The following is a 27374-nucleotide window of genomic DNA, read 5'->3' on the forward strand; positions in this document are numbered from 1 at the left end:
TTTAGTGCCGATGAGCGAACAAAATAAACGCGAATCATCTATTCATGTGTTCATGTGGTCACTTATTTGCCCTTTCGGCGATTGACCTCAAAGTTTACCTATCTCCGATTTATTCTCGATACCTCCGCAGTTTTGGTTGGCGGTGTGGCCACTTTTCTGTAGTTTTTCACTCCCGCCCAAGACCCCCAGCTCCGCCCTCAGTTTTCACATATCAATTGCAAAGGTGGTTGAATTTTTTTGTTCAGTAGAGGCGGCCTTTTTCTAGAGGTCACCTCCTTCGCCACGAGTGATGTCGTAAAACCTGTGTTGCTGCATCGCTGCAGGACAAAGCCTGTCCCGCAACGGAGACACAAGAGGAGCAGAGGGAGAGAGACCCGAGACAGTGCTGGCCCTCGCGTATTATATTCTCCTTAGGTTATTGCGTGGCACACACAAGAATCACGATGAAGAGACACTACTAATTCTGTACAGTTGCGCTAAACACATTGATACGGCCGGTGGAATGTGTTGGGCCTGACTAGAGGCAGGCAGGCAGGCAGGCAGCACCCCGCCCTCAGCATCAGAGCCGCACGTGCGTGTCGGCCATGTCGATGCAGATCTTGAAGTAGACGTATGGGTAGTACTCCTGCTGGCCCATGTTCAGGCCCGGAATGTCCTGCAACCAAGAAATCTGGCGTGGGCAAGAGTGGGCACCACTCCGACATGAGAGACACACCAACAAGTTTTGGAGCGGCATCTCGCAGCAGAATAGTTGTAAGCAGCAGGCAGAATCATCACTGTCTCCACGTGGACATTGTCTTATTGGAAGGTCACTGGCTAAAACCCGAAAATATTTACTGTCTTTGTTATGGCAATGTTGGTACGTCTCATCAAACTTTAAAAGTGGATGCAGAAAGTGATTGCAGCATGAATGGTACCACAAGTCACGTGACCTCACAGGCAGAAACTGCGCCATGGAGGACCACGTTTGCGCTCTGGTGCAGTTTTCCTGCTATCACATATGTTGATTGCGGCTCGCCGAAGTTGATTAATGAACAGAGATTACGAGTAATAATTAGTAAGGCAGGTTAAAGGGGCTGTGAATGCAAATTAGAACTTTGTTAGGTTTGAGAGCAGCAGCCTTGGTAACTCACTCAGCTCCATCCTAGCCACAAAAAATATCTTTTAGCTGAAAAAAAAAAAAAAAAAAAAAAAACGCAACAAAAGTGAAGAACATTCAAATTTTGGCTTTATGTGCAAGAGTGACGTGAAATGGGTCAATACTAAAAGTATAGTTATCAGTGCGTTCCCGGCACGTCAGCATTCAAGTGAGACAGTAAAACAGAACTAGAGGCCCCACTACAATCGCCCAGTGATGTTTCTTGGCTGCGGCTTAGGTCAGTAGCAGCAAATAGCACAAACAAGATTCCGTGACATCACAGAAATGTTGCTGAAAAGTGGCTATGCAGTCTCCACTACTTGGCACCCCCTTTTTTTTCTAAAATCACAATGCCCAAAGTGAGGGGGATGCATAGATTCGAAAAATCTAAAATGACCCCCCCCCCCCTTACACACACACACACTTTTCGCTGCAGTAGCTAGATGAGAGAGGGGCGAGGAATAATGTTTGATATAGCAAATATTAAAACAAGTAGCCACGCACAGAAAGTGACCTCACCGCTCACGTCTGATACTGAGTCACTCTCAATACCACTCGAGTGTGCAGCACCACTTGAGCCCCCGCTCCGAGTATCTCACAGCTAGTTGTCTTTTGTTCCCTCAAACATTTATGCTAAATGACTCTAAGTACAGTGAAAAGCTCAAGAACAAAGCGAGAAGTGTCGTTGGCAGCCTGGGCAGTGTTAAATATATAGCCTGGGCAAGGCGTGCTTCCTCGCAGAGAAGGGGGTGTTTAGATTCACATGCAAACTTTATTTCAAATTTTTTTTCTGAAAGTAGGGGGTATTTAGAATCGGGGGGGTGCTTAGAATTGCAAAAATATGGTATCTCGATTATTTGTTTGAAGTTGGTGGTAAAATTGGTATTATTGTTATTGGGGCCAAATAGTCTTTTTAATGAATCAGGCTTGTGTTTTGTCTTGATAGCCTCTTTTTAAGATCAGTGTGTCAAGCAGATTATTTTAAAATTCCCCATTTTTCCACCGTCAATTTCAGGTGAAATGTGGCAGTACATGTGTGGCGTTCACATAGCAGTGCCTGTGAAAACAACACGACACAGTCGCCAAGGAGAGTGTGTGAAAAAGACCTTTGAGCAGTGCAAGTGCGCTTCTTCGCATGCGCGTTCCACGACAGGAGACGACGACGGTATGCGGAAGAGGTGCTGTTGAAACGCGCTTCGAGTGGGAGCAATAAAGCTAAGCTTCCCCACACATGAAAGACCACTAGTGTAGAGCATGAAGCTTTTTTTGTTATTTACAGAGCACAAGCAAAAATTATTCACCACAGTTGCTGGCTAGAGTGTGGTTTGTTGTGCAAGGTTTACGAAAATACCCATCCGCTCTTGCTGTTTTAAAGGGGCCACGCAGACAAAGCACAAGTTTCGTTCATTCAAAAGGTTGCCTGGTTAGAATCATACCGACATCACTTTTAACACACACTTCGCTCAAATAAGCTATATAATTAGGGGAGAAGGGAATGGCCATGTGACCCACTAGCTCATTTCCTGCAACGGGACCTATGCTGTCATATGCCGTGCTGTGCGATTGGCTGAGGCCGGCAAAAACAAACGAGCCAGTTGTGCTTGAATGTAATGCATATTCATTTCGCAGCAGTAAGAATGGTGCGGTAATTTCAACTAAAATTGAATAATTTCTCAGTAAATACTAAAGCATCCTTTGCTGCCAGACAAGCGGGGGAGGGGAGGGGGGGAACTATAAAATATGAAATCTTTTGAATAAAACAAACTTGTATTTTGCCTGCATGTCCTCTGTAAAACCGTGCAAGAAGACACTGATGAAGCTTGAAGTGTAAACAAACGGGCTGCCACTCCCAAATATATATACATATATTTTTTTGAGGAAGAAACATATACAGACTCGACGCGCGTCACAAACTGGTACCCGGCATCACGTTGCAGCTAGGTTCTTATCCAAATACGGCATTTTTTTTTGAGACTGCGCGAGTGACGGCTAACTTACGCATCTGTCTTAGCGTTTTTTTTTTATATTGCACGAACTTCTATCACTTCCCCGGTTTGCCGCTCTCTGTGCTTGCATGTGCAAGTGGTTGCTCCGAACCTTGCTGTACACCCGCACTCGTTACGATGAGTCGCCAAATGTGCTTGACGGCCATTCCTTCAGTTTCCCCCACCACCCAGTAGTCTAGGGGACAGTGTGCGGAGCACTCACGTCGATGGGGCCCTGGCCCGCGCTGGCGTCCAGGTGGCTGTACAGCTGGCCCAGCACCTCCCGCAGCCGCTTGGCCGTCTTCTTCTGCGGCTGAAGCAGCATGCCCTGGAAGTTCACCGGGAGCCCATACCTGCAACCAGGGGGTGTCTCCGTTACCCCCACCCTCAGTGGCAGCAGCACCTTATTTTAAAGCCAAGCTTTGTACACCTCACTGGTGGCGATGAAGTTACGCCGAAGTGCACTGCAGGAAAGGCACCTTCACACGGTGCGTTTCCACAGAGGCACATCGGTCATACCACACACGTGGGCAGTGGGCAGTCGTTACGCACAAAACACAATGTGGCATAGCAGTGGAAGACGCATTTGCATTGTAATAGAATCCCTGATCACCATGATGAACATTCGCATTTGAGTAGGTCAGCATCTGTGGGTTCGTTGCGCGGGCTCTGGACTTCGGCTGAGTTGAAGTGGACTTTGGCTTTGGACTTTGGCAGTTCGGATTTTGTACTTTGACTTAGCTTGCATTGTGAAGTCTCTGCATTTTAACCACCTTTCCCCTAAGAAAGGGGCTTTGATTTTGTACGTGGAAGCAAAGGCACCTATGAACTCGCTCACCCACTGCTGCCTGTTTTGGGCCAGACCACTGCAGTCCTCAAGCGGGTGCAGCTAGAAGTGACCTCACACCCGTGTTCCTCAATATACAGCAGTGGCAAAATTCAACTTTGCAGCGTTTAAGCTGAGGGGCTTGTGTAATGATGTAGCACATAGGCCCCCAAACATGAACTTCGCTAAACATTTACTCACCAGCGCAACTTAAGAAAATAAACCTTCTTTTTAACTTGGGAACCAATAAATTAGGTACTATATTCACTTATCCTTTCACCGTTTCTCTTTATAGCCTTACGGCAGCAGCCGCAAGCACTTTACTACTACTTCAACTTTTGGGCGACAGGTGGCAGGCTAGTCAACATGCCCCTGTTTGACCACAGGGCAGGGGGACAACCACAAACCAGTTTTTGATACATGGGGGGGCGGGGGAGTTCTACAACTGGTGTACATTAGGTAATTGAAGTCGCACTGCTCTGGATAACGTGTTGTACCAGGCCGACATCTCCCAAAAGTATCAGAACAAGCATAGAGAAGCTCAAGTCATTAAGAAGGAACACCAGGACCAATTTCCAGTTTTGCACTCGTATGAAGAAAACCACATTTACTCTTGCGTTGTATAATTCAGGCGCTTCACAATTTGTTTCTATGTACAGTTTGCCATTCATTCGTACTAATAAGTACTTCACTAACATATGTACAGTGCTTGCGCCTGACCGAAATATCACACATATAGTATGATCAAGGAGTTTATCCAACACATCTCATCGATAAATTACCTAGTAATTTTGGCTTGTTTTATTTTTACGCTTCACTTAAGCAAACATGCGATCTTTGTTGCTTTCAGATGTTAACGGTGTCGGTTAGTGCCAGATTTAACAAGCATACGGTCATCAGACATGATTCCAGGGAGGAGGGGTGGGCAAGAGGGCGTTTATTGAAGGTGAGTAAAAAACGGTATGTTGTCAGAAACAAGGAAAAAGGAGAAGTGAGGGGGGGGGGGGGGGCGGCAGCGATGTTTTAAATGACACCAGGCGTGACGATCAGTTCTCATATTACAACTGAAATTTGCACAGGTGCATGGGGGGGGGGGGGGGGGGAATTATTACATACAACAGTGCGAGACAAGAAAAAAGCTGCAAAGATCCTGACACGCAAGCAGAAAGGGAGTCGTCAATATGAAAGCTGCTGCTGCTGCTGCAATGTAAAGGGCTCTATACTCCCATAATCAAATTAACTGTACGCAACTAGAGATGCCAATCCAACACAGCTTGTCCTTTTCGCTGGCTATGGCTTCAGAGTTTCTGCAGTTATTTTCACGGGGTGCTAAAGAAATGATTAAAAAGAAAGAGCACGTGGTTAAAAACGTTACTGCACTCAGATTTCCCATAGATATAAAACAGCAGAACTCGGATGAAATGATAAGATGCTTTCCCAGCCCCCACCCTTCCCAATAGAAAAGCTGCGCACTTTATATGAGGCACCAACAACATTACATCAACGCTTTTGGCTACGGCAAGGCGCCGTTCAAAATTTTCCAGCCCTTTTTTGTTTTTTAAGTATCAACTACAGTAAGCCTGCAAGTCTTGGTTTCAGTACAAGATCCAACCCCAGATAAGCAAGTGATTGGGCGCATTTCCCCGATCTTTGATTAGACAGTCACGACGAACCTCAGCAGTGCACCGCTGCGACAACAGGCACCAGCCCACCTGGTGCTACACTGGTGCTGCACCCGCTCACCTGAGCACGGACTCGACAAACAGCCGCAGCGCCTTGACGTGCACCCAGGCAGTGAAGGCCTCGCTGAAGTTCACCTTCAGCCAGCGCACCAGAAGGCCCTGAGCGGGGTGCAGAGAAAAAGCGAGCTCAGATCGTGACTTGGTGTTACACTGGTGTTGGAATCGTGCATTGTGAATTTCGTGCACACAAAAATTTGCACTTATTCACTTTTGTGTACCGCAGTGGAATTGTGGCGTGCACGCCAAAGCATGCGTGTGAGTCGCACAAGTGAAAGCACCCTCTTTTAAATCGAAGCTTTCTATGCCTCATGGGCACCGTCCATCGTCCTAAAAGTTGCACTGCAGGAAAGCCAACTTACACAAGCGGCTCGGATTTGTTTTCTTCAGTTGCGGTTCAATAAGCTGCTTTTGTACTTCAGCCATCATACAGGAGTCACAAGACCTAGCTTGAGTGTTACCATAGAGCAGATTAGATGATGTTTACAGTGGAATCTCGATGATACGATTTCAATTGATAAAAATTTCGTTGTAACACGAATTTAAAATTCCGAAAAATTCAGATGATCCGTACACATTAATCACTGCTGCGCGGATGATACAAACACGAGAGCAGCCAACCGTGGCCAGGACAGGAGGCAGGAGTTTGGGTGCGGCCGTGCGGATTTGAACTAATTTTACAACTCATTAACCCTTTGAGGGTTTTTGCCGTACGTGTACTGCGGCGGTTTTCCGTCCCGCAAGGTCTTTGCCGTACGGGTACGATTTCGAGCATCCGTTTGAAATTTCGCGCCACATTAATGATGCATGCTCCCTGGGAGGTGCTGCCACCTCCTGGGACTTACAAGAAGTGTTTGAAACTTGATTGTGCTACCTCCTTGCGGTGAAAAACAGAACTCTCGGGCTTCGGCGCGTTAAGGCGTCTGTACGTGTCAACGCGTTTCGTGGTTTCAGTTTCGCCACGTGATCGCATAGGAGGCGCGCGAAACTTGATCGGCGCTCGCTATCAGGGGCGGCGGAAGTTGATTTTGATCTATATTGGTGCTGCTCTTATCTTGTTTATTACCCACACTCACTAGGTATTCTTGCCCTCCTTGCTTGGAACTGAAGTAACCTAATCGGAGACTCCGTTGCGGGGGCGGCGGAAGTTGATTTCTATCTATATTGGCGCTGCTATTAGCTTGTTTATCACCGGCGCGCATGAGTTATTCTCGCTCTCTTAGTTCACTTCGAGTTCTTCGAGCCTTCGAGTTCTTCAGATGCACGGCAAAGCGGCGATATGGCCCAACGAACTGCCCGCTCTGATGCCACTGACCGCGATGACTTTTCTGACTCTGACTTTGCTACTTCCACCGAGTCTGAATCGGAAGACAGTCTTTCTTCGGAAGAAGACAGCTCATTTTCGGACATGTGTTTTATGCGTGCAGACTGCGATAAGGCACTGTGCATAGACCCGTGTTTCAAGGAATACCACACTCTGAAATACTATTGAACATTTTTCAGTTCTAAGTGATGCTGACCCCAAAATACTGTTCCTGATATTTTTTTACCATTTAATCTCGACTTTAGACATTTTGTACATTCCAAATCCGCAATAAACTAATTTGACCACCAGGGAAAGTTTTAAAAAAAAAAAAATTTGACCCTCAAAGGGTTAAACCTTGGTGTTTGAAATGGGCACTTGAAATGGTTCCTTGCCACTGGTACCACCGAAGTTTAATGAGCTGTAAAATTAGTTCCAATCGGTGCATCAAACAAACCGATTCTCTCATTGCACTACCCACGGTTCATAGTATTGGAAAATATAGAGATTACAGTTTTATGACCAACACTGTTCTGTCTATTATTACTCCAAAAATGACTAATTATCTTCAATTATCTCGGGAACTAATTGACCAACTGAAAAAATGATGGCATATCTGAATTCAGAAGGAAAAAAGCAGCAAAACTGACAAGTTTCAGAGGGTTTACTTAACAACACAAGGAAGCTGTTTTTTAAGAGCAGTGTCCCCCCTTAAAGCACTCAATGTGAGGGGCTGATAACATGGTATAGGTGGCCACTAACAACGTCGGTAAGAAGGTGCACGACTGTCATTGCCTCTTGCAATACGCCCTTTGAATTGCCACAATGCAGCAACCACCACACGACAATCACCTTTGTTTAACCATCACCTGATCGGCAGTCAGCATCTTGCGTTTTTCGAGCATACTAGGTTAGCAAACAAATCTAACACTATTGTGCCATTACGTGCTCAAAACACTGAAAGTAACCTGCTCCTGTGTGTACTGTTTAGTGCAGTGTGGTGTAGTGCAGCTTAGTGTAGTGCAGTGTAGCTTAGTCCAGTGCAGTGTAGTGTACCTCAGTGTAATGCAGTGTAGCACAGTGTAGACACATTACTCTCATGCTGAGGGGAATAGCAAGGGGTGACACTTGCATATTGCTTCTTCTTGTCACTTTCCAGCTTGGCTATCTCGTTCTTGCCGGCAAGCAACGCAGCCTCGTCGTACTCGAATTCTCGCACCACGTACCTGCAATGGGAACGCACCGCACTCAATTCGACGTTCCGTGCAACACTTGAATGCACCCCGCCAACAATGTTCCAATGCTCGCCTCCAAACGGCTTTGGCAGAGAAATTCCCATCTAATTTGTAACTTTTAACAAAAATCTCAGTCTTCAAACCGAAATTAGAGGTGTTTGGTTCTCCAAGGAAGCCCTATAGCAGTTTTAACAGAACAATTTTGCTGTGCCTGTTTTCTTTTTTTTTTTTCGGTTTTAAAGTGTAACGGATTCCAGTACATGACTCAGACGGGGTGGTCCCGACTTGAGGCTATTAACAGAGCCGCAATGCGCACCACCACATGCCTCCCTAGAATTACCCCGATACCATCGCTCCAAGCTCAGGCTCAGCTGAACACGCTGGACGAACTGGTCAAGCAACGTCACTGTGCCTGTCTGCACAAATGTACTTTTGTTGTGGAAGCAGCGGCCTTGGCTAGTTACGTGGGCTGTTCCCTACCTGCTTCACCAGATCGCCCTGTAACCAGGCCGTTGTGGCTGTATCACCAGGTGACCGACAATCGACCAGTGACGCGACTTCACACTCGATCTACCGGAAACGCATGTGCGAGAGGATCACTACAGACGGCTGAGTCCCAGCACGGGGCGGTAGAGGCCTTCGTGGACGCTGGGGCCCAGGGTGGCGTTTTATCCACTGTGATGCAGTGTCCCGTCTACCCTGACGCCTCGCAAACTTGCTTCTATCAAACCATTCGCACCCTGCCATCTCTACTGGCAGAGTATCCAACAATTGCACTATTTCAAGGGACATCTGCTGGCGTTATTCCCCACGGGAACAGAAAGAGCTCCTCCCTTTTGACTCTGTGCACTCCAAGACGGTGAAAAGAGCAATCGCTCACTCGTGCCTGGAGTCGGCTCTCTCCAAGTCGTGTCCCCACTCCATGCAAGCTAGCTTTGATAAGCAAATTGAAAGGCTGCTTTCAGCCGGCTTCCCGTGCACGGTTTTGAACTCAGTCGCTGAGGCACTCCTCAAGAAGGTTAGAGGAGGCACCTCTAGAAGATCGCCTGAGCCGGCGCAAAGTACGGCAAAACCCGAAGTGGTGCCGTATATCCACAAAGTCTCCCATCACCTCAAGAAGGTGGCCAACAGGCATGGCATTCCGATCCTGTTCTCGGTGCCGCGCAAGCTCGCCCGACTTCGCGTGCGCACTTCTTGCAATGGTTGCAAAAAGCAAGGATGCAACAAGAAGCACGCTAGGCCCCTTGTGGACTCTGCTACACGCATGGTTTATCAAATTCCACTTAAATGCAGGAGTCTATGTTAGGCAGACCAACCGATGTATCTACGACCGAGCAAGGGAACATGAATTGTCGGTAAAGAATAAAGGAAATGCGCATTTGCCCACACGATGAGGTGCCTGCAAGTGTGAGCCACTTCTGGGGGAGGTTAAGATTATGGGTAGGAGCAGAGATGCGACAGCACGGGAACTCTCGGAAGCTTGTTATATCAAGCGAAAAGGCGATAATTGTGTCAATGATATGTCGGTGGTCCTTTTTAACTCAGAGAAATCTTTTTTCGAGCGTTTCGGTGATTGACACATTTGCGTACTTGTGATACCCTACTGTGGCAGATGCTCCAGTTGTTTCTATATTTACTGGCTCCGGTGGTGAGCTTGTCTGTTTGTATCAGTCCAGCAGGACCCAGCATGTTAAAGGGATGCTGAATAAAAGAAAGGTCATTTCTAGCAATAGAACAACATGTACACTACTAAAAAAATAAACACGATCAGACAACAAAAGCCTTTCACGAGCCATGAAATGATTCAGTGTAGAAACAATAGACATCACCTTTATAACAAACTGTCCGTTCAATGGTTCGTCACAAATCACAATGGTGGACAATGTTTCCAGTGCTGTACGTGTCCATCATCTGCCCTTGTGTAGGGTCTTAACACTGGTTCCCACTACAAAAACTATGAGCCAACTGGCCCAGATTTCTACCTTTCCAAGGCTTTCTGTGTGGATTTTAAAGAATTTCATTGTCTGTTAGAAATCTAAATAAAACCAACGTTCAGGGAAGACAAAGGGTTGAAATGGTGAAAAATTGTCAAAAATGAGAACGCCATGGGAACCAACATTTTAACATGGTTACTTGACTTGAGACAATTTCCCTTGCCAAACTGATGGCTCCAGTGGCATCAGTCTTCGATGATTCCTCATAAGTGTTTCTTAGAAATGCACGGATGCACACTTTCAGTGTGTTACAAAAGCACACTTGCATTTCCTAAAGGAGATCAACCAAGCAACAGACACTAAGTCTTTATGTAGCCTCATGTTGCTTTTATGCTTATATAAAAAAAAGAATAACTCAAGAAGTTAGAAGACTCTCATAGGCCTGTAAAAAGTTCCAAGACACTCAAGGCCTTGAAAACAAGCTACCGTATTTACTCGCATAATCCTCGCACTTTTTTTTCTGAAAAGTCAATGCGAAGTTAAAGGTGCGAGAATACACCCTATGCGAAATTGCTTGGTGATCTAGCAACACTGATGTAAACGAGACCGTCGGCCATATTGATACGGGCGTCGATCGGGAAGTCTCGTAAATGTTTACTGTGGAAGAGCAGGTGACGGTAACGCGGTATGGCTCAAACTGGACGGCGTTTTCCGGCTCCCGACCGCGGATTGTGGACGAAGGACTTGTCTGCTCTGCCGACTGTGTGTGAAAACTCATACCACTCGGGGTGCCGCGCCAAAGACCCATCCGAGCGGCAGCGGAGCAGGGCATGCCGCCTCGCCACCGAGGCGCATTGCTCGCCTTCATCGGTGCGGACAAACACGAGCGACTCGCAGTAAGTAAATCCTTCTTTGTTTTTTACTTGACACGAGTTAACCGGTATGAGCATTTGTATGGCACTTTGTTCACCGTTGTTTACCATGCAAATGCGCAGCGGCGACCCTGTTGCAGTAACTCTGAAAGAGGAAAGCGACAATCGCCAGACCATACCGCTAGTGGGTGGATTAGGTATTTTCAAATGCTGTAGATCAAATTTACGGGATGATTTTTGGCGAAGATGTTTACGGAAAGGTTGCGGCCGTTTTCCGCGCGTTTGCCGCAAAGCAATCGTGCTTTGCGGCGAAGTCAACTACAAAAGCGCGCGTACGCCTTGAATTTTCTTTTTTTGTGTGTTTTCATTATTTATTGCGCATGTTCTACGCAAAAATCTGTTTGTGTGTCTTTCTTCTCCTTTTTTGGCGGTGGGGTGGTTGTGTTTGTTTCTAAAGCGCATGTTTTTGGTGTGCACGAATAGATAATACAGTAAAACCTCGTTAGCTCGAACTCACTGAACTAGAAGATTTTTTTTAATTCGATGGGTCATCGGTATAGCCCAAATGTTTACCTGTTTATCTCGAAAGATTCTGGAAGTGAGTTCCAGATAATCATATTATTGCTTGCTTAAGTTATGACGAACACGATTATGCGGGTACTGGTATCATTACCCACGCTGAGGTTTTTAAATGTTAAACTTCCTTCTCTTGAAAAATGCATTAACAAAGCATGCACAGATACTTGCACGTTCAAACTTGACAAACAATTTTGACATCATTGCTGTTTGAGGTGTATATTATTGCCCTTGCAACAGTGTTAAGGAAGACACAAAATCTGGTCATTTTTTGAGTCTGTTCCTTGCGGCCACTTCTTTCTGCTCTGTCCCTTTACCATAAACTGTAGCGGACTAGTCCTGTTCTTCATTGATTGTTATTTACTTATATTCTCTCTGTTCTTGCAGGTTGGGCCTCATCCATGTGCTCAGCAGCTGCTTTCGCTCCCAGAAGAAAAGTGGCCGGCCCTAAGTTGTGTGCCTCACCTTTGAGACGGACAGTGCGGCGATTGGGGAGGCAGCGTGCGATTGCCCGGCGGGTTGCAGTGTAGCATGGAGTCACATCCTGGCTGCTGTGCACCTACTCGCCCTCTTGCAAGCCGAAGGTTTTAAGAGGCGCCACCAAAGCTTGCGTGCACTGAGCTGCCACAACAGTGGAGACGTCCGAGACAGCAGGGCATCAAGCCAGCGAGTGTCCAAAACATTGACTGGAGAAGCCCGCGATAAAATGGCCCCTCCCTTGTCTGTTCGATGCATGTCGAGTACAGGAAGTGCCGTGCAGGCGCTTGGGAGAAAACTTGGTAGCCTTGGGAATGAGTTTTTTGCCCCAGTTGTGCTGGCCTCCCGCTCCTCCCCCCGCCCCCCCCCCCCCGCCCCCATGCCAGTGACAGAAACAAGGACTGGCATGGCACCTGAAGGGTCACCTATGAGCTACCAGCAAGCATTCAGGAGCACGCAGAGGCTGGGCAACGTCGCGTTTACTAGACCGCGACATGCAGGGGTGCGCGAATGCTTCTTTTTGTTCCATTTATATCCACAGTTTGCTATACTGCACGCGCTATAAATCAGCGAAGTAGTTTAATTTACTGGGATTTTCACTGTGGATACAAAAAACGCAAAAGCTCTCAAGCTGATGCGCGGCAGCAACTGTGGCCGTTTTCTTTTTGAATAAAACTTGAAAATTGTCTCAGCTACCTACATCAATGGCCACTATCATTACGTCGGAGGCATGCATGCAGCGTGTGACAAACTAGAGGAGTGAGTGTGTATTTTAGTCGCAAAATATTCTACAGTAAATACATCGTTGCTGGAATGACAATGGGCACCAAGTTAACTTGACGTAACAACAAACCTTTCAGCCTGGAAAATCGGGAACCAAGTGCAAAAGCTCAGATTTTCCACCGTTAGATCATCATAAAACAGCGTTCGCCACTTCTGCAACGACACGCGGCTAAATGCAACGTACTCCCATACCGTGCGCGCCCGCTACAGAGGAAATTTTCGACGGCGTAGTGCGGCAAGAAAAGTTTGTTTACAGCCCTAGGTAAGATAAAGGCTCGTGTAGGGGCTAAGTGGTACCATTTAACAATGAAATGAAGCGGTCGCAGAGCCACAGGGACGAGTAAAGAAACAGCCTAATTTTGGCAACGTGTGGTACTGTTTTCCCGGTCGAACGTCGCTGTCAGTCGCGTGAATAGGCGGCGCACGCTCAGGCTTCATTTAGAATACAAAGGCTGGACAAGAGAACTCCAACGCAGCTGTATTTTTCATACGGACAGCGACTACGGAACCCCGCGCTTAGCGAACCAACGACAAATATTCGCTCCAAGCGCACCGCGCCCAGCGTGTCACAAAGGTTGCTCGCGCCGGCAGAGTTCGCGTCACAAAGTTCGTTCAAAAGCGTGGAACTTCACGTACCTTTTCTCCATTTGAACCGGTAATTCTGCATTGCGTGCTCTGCGGCACGAAGCAATGCTCCGGCATTGTAGTCCATCACCAAGAGCGGTCAATGCCCGCCTTCTATGTTTTGCTAATTGGTTTCGGTTTCAAACGACCGTACCAAAATGGCGGACCTAGTTACCGGAGTCGACGTGAGATGGCGGGGCGCATTTTGCATAGGGTCTATTATGCGAGGAAAAAAATATGGTGCACAGTGTTGCCAATTTGCCTTCTGCCAATCCCGCTAAATGTAGCGGTCGTTTTTTGTATATGTAAGCTCAGTGTTGCCAACAGCAGCAATTTTTATTTTATTTTATAATTTACAACGTAAACAGTATCCCGTCGATCAGCGATCATGAAATTGCCGCCTTTGCTTTCTGGCGCGCGCCCTATCTCGTCGTCGTCGTCGTCGTCATGTGCGTGCCGTACTTGTGAAGCTCGACAGTAACGCACGTTGAAGTCGGTGACGCCGAAGTGCCTGTTTGCGGCCCGGTTGTCGTGTTCGATCGCGTACTCTATCGCTTTCAATTTGAAAGCGGCAGTGTAGCTGGCGCTCTTCCCCATGGCGACTAGTCTAGTTGCGCGCACGCGAAGTCTAGTTGCGCGCACGCGCCTGATGGCCTTGGGTACACAGCGCTCTCCGCCGAACGGAGAGGCGGCGGGGGAGGGCGCGCGTTGGAGAGCGTGTGCACCATGCGGGTTTCGTGAACGGGCAACTTTCGCCGCTGCAAAGTTGGGGGTGCGAGGATTATGCGAGGAACCAAAAAATCCAGGTTTTGGTGGCTCACATTAGGGGTGCGAGGATTACGCGAGTGCGAGGATTACGCGAGTAAATACGGTAATTTAAAGGGACAGACAACCGATTTTCGTCGAGTATATATTCTCTATCCCAAATGAAAGGGCATCACTTAAAGCACCTTGACGAGAAAGGGTTTTGCTGATAACGCCCCAGAACTTTTTAAATCGAAATTTTTGGATCTGCGATGCGTATGTGTCCCTCCCAAAAATGATGCATGATGCTGGCAACCATGACATAGGGCAGCCCGGCAACATACTTTTGTCTGTATGCGAAATAAAAAACGATATTCAAAAACTTGTCCCTAGCTAAAAAAAGTTTGAATCGCAGGCTTTCCTGTTCCGCTATGTGTTTTTTAACGCAACGGTCTATTGGGCATGAATGCGCCATCTGTTGGGATAGACGATAGGTAGAATCTGGCTTCACGTTGTGGAGGCGGGAAGTTCGATTCTCCCCGGCGCGACGTTTTCTTTTTTTTTTTTAAGCTGCAGTTGGCGTATTTGGAAACAGAAATCAAATATTTTGGCAGAACAAACGCCTATGCCTCAGGCAGAATCGTCAAAGCTCCTTCACTGGGTCTGTTTACTGAACGCTGCCGTTGATTCTGGGCATGGTGGCTCAGTTAGCCACACTGAGAGCAACCCAGCGGCGGCGGGCGGCGTGTCTTTAGAATTTTCAAAATAATGTTTAGAAATACATATACAATTTAACCTTGCATAAATACTTGTGTTAAAAGGTTTTCAACACGTAAATAAACGTTTCAGCAGTTACAGTAGCTGCTAGGTTTGCAGGTCACGTGACAGGGACACATATTGTAGTGCCAAGTTTCGACACTACGAACCGCCACCCTTCCGATTTCAGAAAGTTTGCTGCCAAATTAAAATTATTTCCGCCGATCTGTTTATAAATTGCTTGTCGTTACCGGGCTATATAACACGCTGGCTTTCATATGAGCTAGAGAACATATACGCGACAAAAATCGGTTGTCTGTCCCTTTAAGGGTTGTCAAGGTTTTTCAAGGACCCAGATGCGCTCTGAAAAGGAGTGACTTGACCTCCTGCTCCACCGTTTATGCCCTACTTTTTTAGTTCACAAGCGTGCAAAGTGGCTTCCGTCATCCAACAAACACTGAGACATCTTGGACATTGCCCAATCCTAGCACTAAAAAGGAATTGTACTCAGAGGGTCTCTAAAAATCCGAAAAGTTAAGGAATGGAGGCTCACCGGTATTTCCGGCAGTTCCCCCTGAACTCGTCCACGACCTTCTTGAAGAGGGTGACCGTGTACAGGCCGTGCTCAGAGTCTTCGTAGACCAGCCTGCATGGGACCGGCATCTCTCGTTCATCTCAAGCAATGAAGCGAGCTGGCATCACCTGTAACTTACCGTATTTTCCGGTCTATAAGTCACACTTTTGTAGAAGTCAAGCCCCCCCCCTCAAAACGGCAGTTCCCCCCCCCCCCCCCCCAAAAAAAAACGTACACAAGTTGCACCAGTGTATAAGAGTGTACAAAATGCACTTGTTAATCAGGTAAACCCGTAAAGGATCAGTTCGTTGGAAAGTTCAGCAAAAGTACATGGTTGGGGCGGCTGCCGCCTCTGAATGCATCCCCCGGTAAGCAGTGCTAGACATGTGCATATACCATCCGAAGTCCAGACGTAACTTCTCAAAAATGGTTTATTGATGCACACAGATGGCATGTACTTACTGGTGGCGTTTAGGCAAAACCATCGGAGTCTTCTTCCTCCAATTGCTAACAGATAATTCATTCATTAGACCATAGAGCTGCGTCTCTTAACGTGCGCTGACATCACGCAGCGCACAAGCACCTTTTCAAGCGCCGACCACGTGCAGCCGCCGCGTACCAAATTAATTTCATACATAAGTCGCACCGGTAGATAAAACGCACCAACGAAAATTTCAGAAAAAAACTGCAACTTATACACCGGAAAATACGGTAATATAGTTTTACTTGTAACTCACCCTGGGATGACATCCCTACCTCGGATAACTCTTGAAAGCATGAAACACTTTTCCCCTCCTGCTCCCTAACCCTTTCACTGCCACCACCCTCACAACTTGTGCAAGATAAGTTTTGTGGGCGTGTCGGCTAAGTTTCAGGCCACAGATCGAGAGCATGTTTCTCCACCCTCGTCGCTTCGTCTCGTCTCAGCAGCGCACCCAAGTTGGCCGTGGCAGGTCAGATGCGACCAAAGCAGCCAAGGGAGTGTTGCTATCCACATGCTGGCTGCCAGCTGCCGCTTTGGGTGGTGCGATGTTTTGAAGGATATCATACGAAAATGTTTTGCAAACACCTGAACATCCTAATTAGCACATAATTATCTTCGCAATAATTTAACCTCATTTGTATCCGGTACAACTTTTTTACTGGATAAGGCAATTCTCAACAAAGGGTGTACATCTCTTACAGAGTGTCGTAGTGCATTACTAGCACAAAATTTCCAAACAAAACTAGGGGGAAAAAAACAGAAAAAGAAGAAAAATAATAAACAGGAAGGAATTTAAATGAGACCAAGATGCTTTGGCCCTACGAGAGCAAGAAAAAAGGAACGTTTTTATACGGTTGGAACAACAACAAAGAAAGCTTTTAGCTTTTCTGCCCAGAATATTAAAAGAAGCAAAAAACAGCTGGGCAGGAAGGATGAAGCAAGGCTTGGAAGACAAGCCTGCTCACGCCATAATGAAACTTAGAATAGGAGAGAAGACAGGCTAATACACTACATCCCCACAGGAAACTAAATTACTAATGTACAAAACACTAATTCATCCGGTTCTTGATTACGCCTCAATCGTTTGGTGTCCGTATAAAAAAAGGAGAAATCAAACAAATTGAATCCGTAAAAAAAAGAAGCACATTCTGCTTCATTTGTCGCCGCTATGACCGTAATTTTTCACCTACATCCTCCCTTACAACTTTAAACTTTGCCTCACTTTCTACGCGACGCGATAGCGATCCGCTGAAATTCTTGAACGGTATCATTCACTCAGATAACAGCTATAACAGCTATAGCTATAACAGCTATAGCTATAACAGCTATAACAGATAACAGCAGATAACAGCTTTGTGATGACAGCTATCTTACGTATGCTATACCAACCGTAACACGAAATAATCACGTCCTCACCCAGTAAAGTCTTCGTCGGCGAGAAGTTCAGTCCGCAGTTAGCGAGCTCCGGCACATGTGCGACGCAAGTTTGCCGTATCGCTAGCCCCTAAATGAGTTACCGTGAGTGAGAAGCTGTCTTCCATAACATTTGTTTTATGAAACCGTAGTACAGGTGAACATGCAGGCCTGGTAAACATAGCAGCCTTAACAGTACCACTACGACTGCTCTGTTTTTTGGCTGAGACCACTCTTTTTTTCGCAATGCCACCTGCACACACGGAATATTAACTTTCTAGGGCATGTTCAGTTCTGCTGTATACTTTGTAGGGTTCTTTTGTTCTCTGTCCACCTTTTCTTGTCTCTGAATTTGGATGTTGATCAGTCCCAGGTGACGCGTTCCTTTCTTTTTTTTCCCCCAGCTAGTGTCATGTTTGTTTTCGGGTGCTAATTTTATCTTCTTTTGCATCCAGTGCCCATTTTGGCCTTTGCTCCGGCTGCACCCGCATTCACCGCCGCACAATTAGGGGGATTCTCACCGCTGAAACATTGACGTGCGTGTCGTGCCTCACCCGGTGACATCCTAGGTTCGTGACTTCCTGGCCTTGGGACCCCATTCCCGGCGACTCCGGGCCATCGCTGTTCTCTTCTCTCCACTGTACTACCAGAGTCCTTCAATGCTTCTCTGGTCATGAAACTCCCGGCCAAGTTTCGTACGGGGACAAAGGCTACCGCGAGGGGCGCCACCGCAGATCGGAGGGCATCGGGCGGCCGCCGCTGCTCTGTAGCCAGACCGGCAGGCAGGAACGCAGTAGCAGCATGCTCGTTCACACCAAATTCTTTCGCCACTCACAAAATGACAAGTCCATTTGAGCGGCCCACGACATGTAAAGCGAAAGCGCACTGCTGATAAGGCGGCGAGCATCTGTCTTATCTTACTCCGTGGTCCGTTCCCTGCCAAACGCGCTCTGACCACGCCCCCGGCTGCCCTCCGATCAACACCAGCGCCGCAGCGCAACAGCGTACGAAGCTCTCCCATAGCGTGACGGCGAAGTTTCATGACCAGAAAGGCATTGAAGGACTCTGGTACTACCTTGGCGTGCATGCTCTGGGCATTCAGCCGGACTGTTTGGTGGTGCGCTCAGCTTCACTCCGGCGCTGCTTCCTTCTGGCCAGGTTGGAGCTTCGAAGCTGTTGAACACATCCTCACCTGTTAATGGGCTCCCCCAGCAATGCCAGCAATCCAGAGGCTTCTCTAGCGGTACCTGTGCTGGCCCGATTGTGTGGCTACTCTCGTGGAGGCCATCCTCAAGCTTCCACGGACTACGGCATCATCCTGAGGTTCCAGAGTGTATACTGTGCAGCTACTCTCCGTTCATACTCGGCGAACTCGGAGACTGTGTCTCAACTTTTTTTTTTTTTTCAGATGGGAGGGGGGGGGGGGGGGGGGGGGGGGGGGGGGGGGGGGGGAGTGGTAATCGGACAACGGTGGCAATGGTGAATCCCACAACATGGATTTGCTTACCACTGTGTGCTAGGTGAAGACAAGGAGGTGGCGATATAGGACACCGTGGACAGCGCGGGACTGTGCATGTGCAGCGGGACCTGCTGGGTATCGGACATTGACACACGGGACTTCCAGTAAAGGTGTGGTTTTCCGGGGACTCTGTGTCGTTCTCAGGCACTGTGGCTGGGTGCTAGGACCCCAGTACCGCAAAGTGAAGATTTCTCGTGGGGGACTTTTTAGTTGTCGTCTGAATTTGGACTTTGACTCTCTCAGCTTTGACTTCGACTCGGATGAAGTTTTAACTTTTGATCACAGCGACTTTGATTTTGATCCTTCGCCATTTGATTTTGCACAAGGACGGCTGCGCATTCAACTGTCGCCGCTGTTAGACAGAGGAGTGCATAATTTTTTCTGCCTTATCTTGCACGTCTGTGCATCCCTCTCCAAATCCAAACTGCTTCCACCATGCCAGACTGGCGCTGTCAGATAGATGTCGGCTTAATAACGTAAGGGACCCAGGTACGATTCTAATCATCGGAAGTGTTTCAAGTTTTTTTTCACTTCATCCATGATCATCATCATTGTCAGAGGAAGTTGGCTTACCTGCAGTGCGTTTTTGATGCAACGTACGCCATAACCCCAACGTGAGCAAAGCAGCAGCCCAGACAGCAGTCAAGTGCAACCACAACCTCCTATGGCACAGTGCAAAGGAGACTGTCACTCACTGGGACGAGTTGGGCACCACCATGTTGGCCAGGCGCTCGTACGTCGTGTTCCAGTCCTTGAACAGCATCCTGCGCAAGAGGGAGAGGATAACTGAGCACTGCGAGCCGACACAAGCCAAGTAAAGGCGGAAATTATTCTGACTGACAACTGGGCTGGTTGATACGCGCTTACAGCACCGAAAAGGAAAAAGGAGGGGGGGAAAAAAACAGGTAAACTCGGATGGTCCACTGGAGATGACACGGCCTACAGAGACAGCTTCCCAACATGCCGCCAACTCTCAAAAGATGACAATCCGTTCGGTACGCCTTAAATCTCCATTTTTTGTAGCAGCTAGGCATGCACTCTACTCTACAAATTCAGGAGTATGGAGTGCATACAGCGGAAGCGGAATGTCGTCGCTCGGGGCACTCGGCCGAGGAATCCCGCAGGCCCCAACACGGCACTCACTTGGGCACGACGACCAGCAGGGTGGTGAGGTATTCCGAGTTGAGCACAAAGTGCTCCTTGCGCACCAGGTCGGCCAAGCTCCGCACCAGCAGGCTGCCCCTGAAACACCACCAGACACACCCGTCGGCTCGGATTGGCTTGGCCTGGATTAGCATGGCTCTATAAAGCACTCCCTGCGCATCCTCCCGGTTAATTGAAAGTCACAGGCAGTTTTTTCCCATAGGGCTAGAGGCGTGTGGGAGTGGCGGAGAAACACTCATCGGCTCGCATTGGATTGGCTCAGATTTTTATGGCTACATAAAGCTCTTCCTGTGTATCCTTCTGATTAATGAAAGCCACACGCACTTCTTTCCCATTGGGCTAGAAGGTCTGCGGAAAGGGGAAGGGGGGGGGGGGGGGGGGCGGGGACAGACACTCGTCTGCTAGGATTGGCTTGGCTCAGATTGGAGCGATTTGAAAATGAACTTTTTTTCCAGTTAGGCTACAAGGTCTGTGGTAAAAATCTGGTCCTCTCCTATCAGGAATTCTCAAGCATACGGACTAGTGGTGCCATCTATGCATCATTGCACTAGAATGGGGGGGAGGGACTGGTACCAATGGAAATACAGATGGTTAGACGGATCGATAAAGCCTGCACCCTGATAGCATTAACACGAAAGATGGGACTCACTCGGGTAGTGAAACACACCTGCGCTCAATGCATTTCAAATACAGCATAAATTACGTTAATTTTGTTAAACATGTTACAGAATCATTTGTTATAATGTTTGCCTTCTTTCGCCTAAAAACCTCTGTGAAATCAATTTACATGGTGGATTTTGAGCCCAAAATATAGTTCAAATACACACATTGGGGAATCAAAATTCACTTCCAAAATTTCGAAGGTGACAAAATTTGGTGCTGACTGCAATGTCACAACCCAATCAGCTTGCAGCGCTACTTGACTTTTTGAAAAACTTAAAGTAAAGCAGGGGACTTTCTTTGCACATGGAAGCTACATTTGGGCTATTTCAGTGCAGGGCTCCGGATTGACTTATAAGTCCACGTGGGCTTCCTTGGCACATGACTGGACTGCTCCGAGACTCACGTGGACTTGCGCTCGATGGACTGCAGTTGCGTCTTGAGGTTGTTATATGCCGACGACTTGCTCTTCAGGTCCGCGTCAATCTGGCCCATTTGCTGCGTGGAAATAGGGGAGAGACAAGAATCAATTCCGCAAGCTCAACTCACCAGGCCACTAAAAGTCAGAAAAGGAATGTGAGGGCACTCAAGCCTTTCCCATAAATTGCGAGTGTGAAAGCATTATTGTCTATCTGAACGCCACCGAAAGTCCCCCCCCCCCTCCCAAGTTTTGCGGTGTGAGTTATGCTTTAAAGCGAAGCTTTCTGTGTTTCCTGATGGCGTATGTCGCATGGAAAAGAAAGCCCACTTTCTCTGATGATGATAATGATTGTGGGCGAAGTGAAACAAAAAAATTCTTTACATGGTCGGAATCGAATCTGGGTTCCTTGCGTTATGAAGTGGACCACGTCTGTCCGATTGCACCCTTCCAGCACTGTCGAAGCAGCTTGAATTTAGGGAGGGGCGCACGGACATGCAATACTAGACAGAAAAATCATGCCGCCCCCATCTAACGACGACGATGGTTAAATGCGGAGCTTTCTTTCCTTTTTTTTTTGCGATATCAAATGGAGGACAGTCAAAGTCAAAGCCACTGTAATCAGCAGTACAAACTGCAGGTGAGTCAAAGTCCAACCAACTGCGACTCAAAGTCCAAACTCAGACAAAGTCCAAACTCAGACCAAGGAATTCCACAAAAAGTGCCAGTCTCGTCAGCCGCCATCCTCGTCTTATCTGCGCCAAGCCTCCCATTAACCACCCCCCGCGTTGGCTCAGTGGCTAAGGCGTTGCGCTGCTGAGCACGAGGTCGCGGGTTCTATTCCCGGCCGCTGCGGCCGCTTTTCTGATGGAGGCGAAAAGCAAAACGCCCCAATGTACGAGATTTCGGCGCCCGTTAAAGATCCCCGGGTGGTCAAGATCAATCCGGAGCCCTCCACTATGGCGCGCCTCATCGCCTGCGTTGTGTCGGCGCGTAAAACCCCACAATCAATCAGCCTCCCATTAACCAAGGAATCCCTCGCGAGAAAGCTTCGCGTTCAACCATCATTGTCGTCGGACAGAGGGGTGGATGATTTCTTGTTTTCCTGTGGGGCGTCTATGGTGAACTGCTGTAATGTTTCACCACTGCCAAGGTTCCGTCTGAGAACCACGTGGATGGTTCAGGTTTTCAGGCAGCTCCAACAACGCAGAAAGCAATGTCAAACTCGTACGTCAAGCTGCAGATACCTGTTGACACTGTTAGACCTCGAAGCACAGCACACAGCATAAGGTCAGGAAAATCCGAGTAAACCCAGTAAAGCCAGTGCCCCTCCATGGGTGTGTGCTGTGTGTTGCAGTCAATGGGTGGTTTAGGGTCCGTTTTGCTGCTACAGAACCCAGACACTGGCTTTTTCGCTCAATGGACCATTATTATTGCTTTCCCATTAAAAACAAAAGAATTGTGGTCGCAACATAAGGTACTCCTTTATGACAGCACCAGAGGGATTGCAATGTTGTGTATTGCTAAACTACACCGCGGCTTGCTTCAATATCGTTAAATGCGACTTTACCCATGACAGAAACTTGGCTGTGGAAATGTTTTGGAAAGAATGTGAAATGTCTCCGACCGCAAGATAGCCTTGTAGGGGCTCTAGGATGCTTTGCGGTTGCAAGACGGTTCATAGCACACACTTTTTTTTTTTAAAGCAGAATGCAAAAGGAAGAAATTGCAAACTCCCAGTTTCGATACACTGGTCAGTACACTGGGCCTCCGGCTAATCAGTTTTAACAGTCAAGAAACTCACAGGGAGGCAATGGTAAAGATTCCTATCAATCAACTGCCCTTAACTCAATTAAAAAAAAGTGTTTAGCAAAAAAAGAGCATGTGTTAAGAATTCCTTCACATTGCAATGCAAGCACCCACTATTTATTCAAATCCACTGGTGGAATGCTCATGCATACAGATCCCTGGCTTTCAATTACGCAACATAAATCACTTTGCACAAAGAAGTGACTGTGACATCAACAGTATAAGCCCTGACAAATGGGGCAGCAGTTTTTTAAGAGGCCGGTTGATGGTACACTTCCAAGAGGCAGTGTGTGTTCCAAAACAACTGCAGGGTCATAAAATCAAGTCCAAATATCAACTATCTACTTCCAATCAACGAGTTATGTGAACTGTTCAATGTGTTAGCTAGAATGCTACTATGTCCCTGTTCCAACCAGTTGTTTTAGCTTTAAATGCGGACGTATTTCTAACAAAACAAGTAGCAAAGTTAATACGTGAACACCACAAAACTGACGTGCTGAAATATTTTTCAATGAGTCATACTTTGGTTTACAAAATGAGAAAACTAACACTTAACCAGGTGCTAACTGAGACCCTCCTGTAAGCATGTTCAGATTTATTATTCTTTGCCAAATTCTGCCACATCTTTTTTTTTTTATCAGAAAGAAAAAAATCACGACTAGAATCGAGAAAAAATGGACTCTTTGGATTGCTCAGACACACACCCCTGTAGAAAGGAAATGCGCGCTTTTCAGCTAACTAGTTTAAATCAGTGCGTGAGCCCACATAGCCTCATTTTTAAAGGGGCCATGAGGAAAAAGTACAAGTTTGTTTAATATATATATATATAAAAAAACTAACTAAGTTTCAGTTCTCACTCAGCTCCTTTCCAGCCACAACAGACATTTCCTATCTAAAAAAAAAAAAACACAAGCACTGCAAAACTTTCAAATTTCATGCTGCCGTGATGTGTAATGGGCAGGGATGAACCAGCACTAAAACTTACTTTCAGTTGGCATTCAAGTGATGCAATCAAACAGAACTATAGAGGCCCCACTGCAATTGTCCAGTCATGCGTCTTAACGATGGGTTAGTTCAGCGGTTGCCAATGGCACAAAAAAGATTCTGTGAAGACATTGAAAAAACATCGGAAAGTGGTTTCTTTAATATGTGTTCTTTAATATCTCCATTACGTATTCAAAGTTTGCGATAAAATTGGTACTGTTGTTATCGGGACATATTCAGTCTTTTTAATGAACCAAAGTTGTATTTCGTCTTCACGGCTTCTTTACAGGGGCTGTGAGGACAAAACAGAACCTTGATCTATTTGAAAGGACTAGCCTATGGTAACTCAGCTTCATTTCAACCACAAGAGATGTGCTGAACAGAAGAACACAAAAAAGGAAGACACAGTGAAAAACTTCCAAATTTAGCGCCACAGTGACGTGTTATGTGGAGGAGTGACGTACTATGGGAAAGTACAAAAAACGAAATTATCAAGGTTTTAACATTTAACGGAAGTGATGAAAACAGAACTAGAGGCCCCGCTACTACCTTCCAGTCACGTTTCCGGGCGGTGGCTCAGATCGGCGACTGCCAATTGCAGATTAACACTCCTTCCACGGCAGGAAGGAGCCAAATGGGGTAGCAGACGATCAGAAAATGTGAAAGCAGGTGAGGAAACAAGTCGAACGTTTATTTCAAACGATAAACCGTGAGGATATTTTATTCTGGTTGGTATCAGCTGTTATGCAAGTATTTGTGATGATCGTATGCTAGGGACGAAGGGGATTTTCTGATCGTCTGCTACACAATTTGGCTCCTTCCTACCGTGAATTCCTATCGCCCGTTTTGCTCAGCATACCCCAGGTGGCGTCGTCATTCCAAGATCAGCTTGCACTGGCTCGCATGTCCAAATCAGCCACCATTTTCCCTTAGGCGAAAATCTTTTTTATTTTCAGAATAAACGCTTGAGTACCGGTGTTGTTCCCAGTGTCAAACAAAATAGACCACAAAATGCGACCTTCGTGTGAAGTTTGAGCGCAAACAGAGCGGTGGTTCACTCAGGAAAAAATTTTGAAGTGTTCCAATGATCGCCGTGATACCCTGCCTGGTCTATTTGTTGGAAATTCCCGATTAAGTTGGCAACATTGTTATAGGGACAAATCAGTCTTTTTAAAAAAATGAACCAAGCTTGAATTTTGTATTTCCTCATGGCCCACTTTAGGCACCTCGGAGACAATGGAGGTGGACTTCCTTCCCGCAACAAAGCCAGCCACAGCCAGAGCCGCAGCGGTCGTACCTTGCTGATGATTTCCGTGATATTCTTGAGGGACTGCTTGATGGGGTACTTGGCCATGTCCCACTGGAAGCGTGTCAGGTATGTCTCCATGTCCACTGCACACAGCAGCACCAAAGAGAAAGGGGCCATTACCGGTACCGCCTGGAACCCTATTCTCTAGGCCAGGGCAACATGAGACCACAAGGACAGCAGGCAGGCAACAGGCTTCTTCACTTAAAAAAGGGGGGAAAAGGGGGGGGGGGGGGGGGGGGGGGAGGAGCTACACCTAATACGCCGAAGTAGCAAGCCAGGCTGAGCAGTGTTGCAATACTAGGGTATCGCAATAGTATCTTGGGGATACTTTTGAGTATCTGTATTTCAGTATCGAAATAACTTTGAAAAATGTACTTGTACCTCAGCAGTGAAACACTTTCACAGTGTATCGAATATATTGCGATGCTCAGGCAGGTGTGAGCATCTTGTTACAATTATTTTCAGGGCGCAGAAGATGCCCACTTTTTTTTTTATATATTCGGTTGGAGCCACACCGCTTGCTTTCCTATGCCCTCTCTAAGTTCTCACATCCCCTGGCTTCCTTCTGTGGATGGCAGTGTTAGCTTGAAATGCTGGGTAGATAATTGCCCCCACAAGGCACATGTAGTATGTGTTCTGGCTCTTCTTGGTTCGGGCAGTCGCACAAAGGAAAGCGAGGGATTCGGGCTTGCAGAAGTCGTTTTTTGGGCTCTTAAAGGGACCCAGAAAAGCCTTTTGTAAAAGTTACAAAAGGCCTTTATTGTCGCGTAGTACCAATATAGCGATGCAATGCCGTTGGAATTACTGATCTACATTCAGTATTAGCTGCACCAGAAGCAATTAAGTGCACCTGTCCCCATTTGCTGATCGATTCCTCCTCCCTCTCTGCTTCTTTCAAAGCAGCTGGAAACACTGGGAATAGCCATGTGACATCGCGACGCTCGACTTCCATTCTCCGCTAGCTACATTCCTGCGCCTAGGCATGCGTCAATCGCTGCAGACCCGCCTTTGCCTCGGGATCGCGCAGGAAGGAGGAAGAGCAACCGGAAGCCAATGGCAGTGACGTTGCCGGCGACCGACGATCGGCCGAATCAGGGGGGCGCCTCGCCGTTGCGTCAGCCGCGTTCGCCATTGCGTCAGCCGCGGTCGGCTCGCTGCGGCGGCGCACTCATCGGCTGAGAAAGGCGATCTTCGAAAATTGTTTACAAATTATCGATCTTCAAAAACTGCTCACAAATTATCCGTACAACGTACGGGGCTCACACTTGGCTCAAAAATCCCCCGTTATGTGTTCTACCAACTGAATGCATTTGATTGCCACCTTCACAAAGCTTTTCGGGGCCCCTTTAAGGATAGAAAATGAAGAGGAGGTAATTGCAGCAAGCTGGCACGGTGGGCCGCAAACGAAGTTGCAAGAGCTTCAGATTTCGCAAGCTTGCTCTTGCGAACCACAGAAATTTATGGACTGCACCATAAGGACTCGTGTGACGAGGTACTATCAGCTACAATGAACCACGGCTTCTACCACTTTGAAGATAAAGCCTTGCCGACATCAGGACAGTCGAAGCAGAAGTATGTTTGGGCTGAAGTTTCGATACCTCAATTACCTGAGGAAGGATTTCGCCATGCTGCAGGACTTTCCATCCAAGAAGGCAGCGTCTGCTTGTTCGAACACAAACTTGTGCTCTTCTGCAGCGGTAGAGAGACTTTTCTCGTTTGCTAACTTCGTGCTCAGATGAAATAGAAGTTGTCCGGTTTGAGAAGCTGCTTTTGCTTAAGTACAACTCATATTTTCTTGTGTGGCGAGTGAATCTGAGTAATTCTCTTAACAATTCACTTGTATCAGTGATTCACTTTAGTGCATGTATTGGTTTTGAAATACATAGCACTGTATAAATGTGTATTTTAGAGCATGAAGTTGCCAAAATAAAAAAAAGTATTTCAGTATCTGTATCTTTTATCTGTATTTTGGAATACTTTTCTCGGTGCCTGCAAAAGTATTTCTGGAATATCTTGTTATGTCAAACTTAAATGTATCTTGGTACCCG

At 47.1% G+C, this 27374-nt stretch overlaps 1 protein-coding gene across 2 annotated transcripts in view; it reads right to left on the reverse strand.

Moving 5' to 3' along the window:
* Nucleotides 1–386: 386 nt before the first annotated feature.
* Nucleotides 387–27374, reverse strand: part of Vha44 (V-type proton ATPase subunit Vha44) — a 42510-nt gene continuing 15522 nt past the window's right edge. The window contains exons 5-13 of one of the 2 annotated variants that reach the window (XM_077693239.1): nt 25315–25409; nt 21213–21304; nt 20126–20224; nt 19678–19746; nt 15546–15638; nt 8124–8217; nt 5693–5790; nt 3347–3476; nt 387–670 (exon numbers count right to left, since the gene is read on the reverse strand). In XM_077693239.1, the coding sequence (XP_077549365.1) occupies nt 560–670; nt 3347–3476; nt 5693–5790; nt 8124–8217; nt 15546–15638; nt 19678–19746; nt 20126–20224; nt 21213–21304; nt 25315–25409 (881 nt within the window). In that variant the 3' untranslated portion in view covers nt 387–559. The remainder of the gene's footprint in view (nt 671–3346; nt 3477–5692; nt 5791–8123; nt 8218–15545; nt 15639–19677; nt 19747–20125; nt 20225–21212; nt 21305–25314; nt 25410–27374) is intronic. The other variant, XM_077693240.1, reaches the window with a different exon arrangement.

This window comes from Haemaphysalis longicornis, unplaced genomic scaffold, assembly GCF_048455015.1.
Source record: "Haemaphysalis longicornis isolate Haplotype H1 unplaced genomic scaffold, Haemaphysalis longicornis Haplotype H1 scaffold_12, whole genome shotgun sequence".
Taxonomy (NCBI): domain Eukaryota; kingdom Metazoa; phylum Arthropoda; class Arachnida; order Ixodida; family Ixodidae; genus Haemaphysalis; species Haemaphysalis longicornis.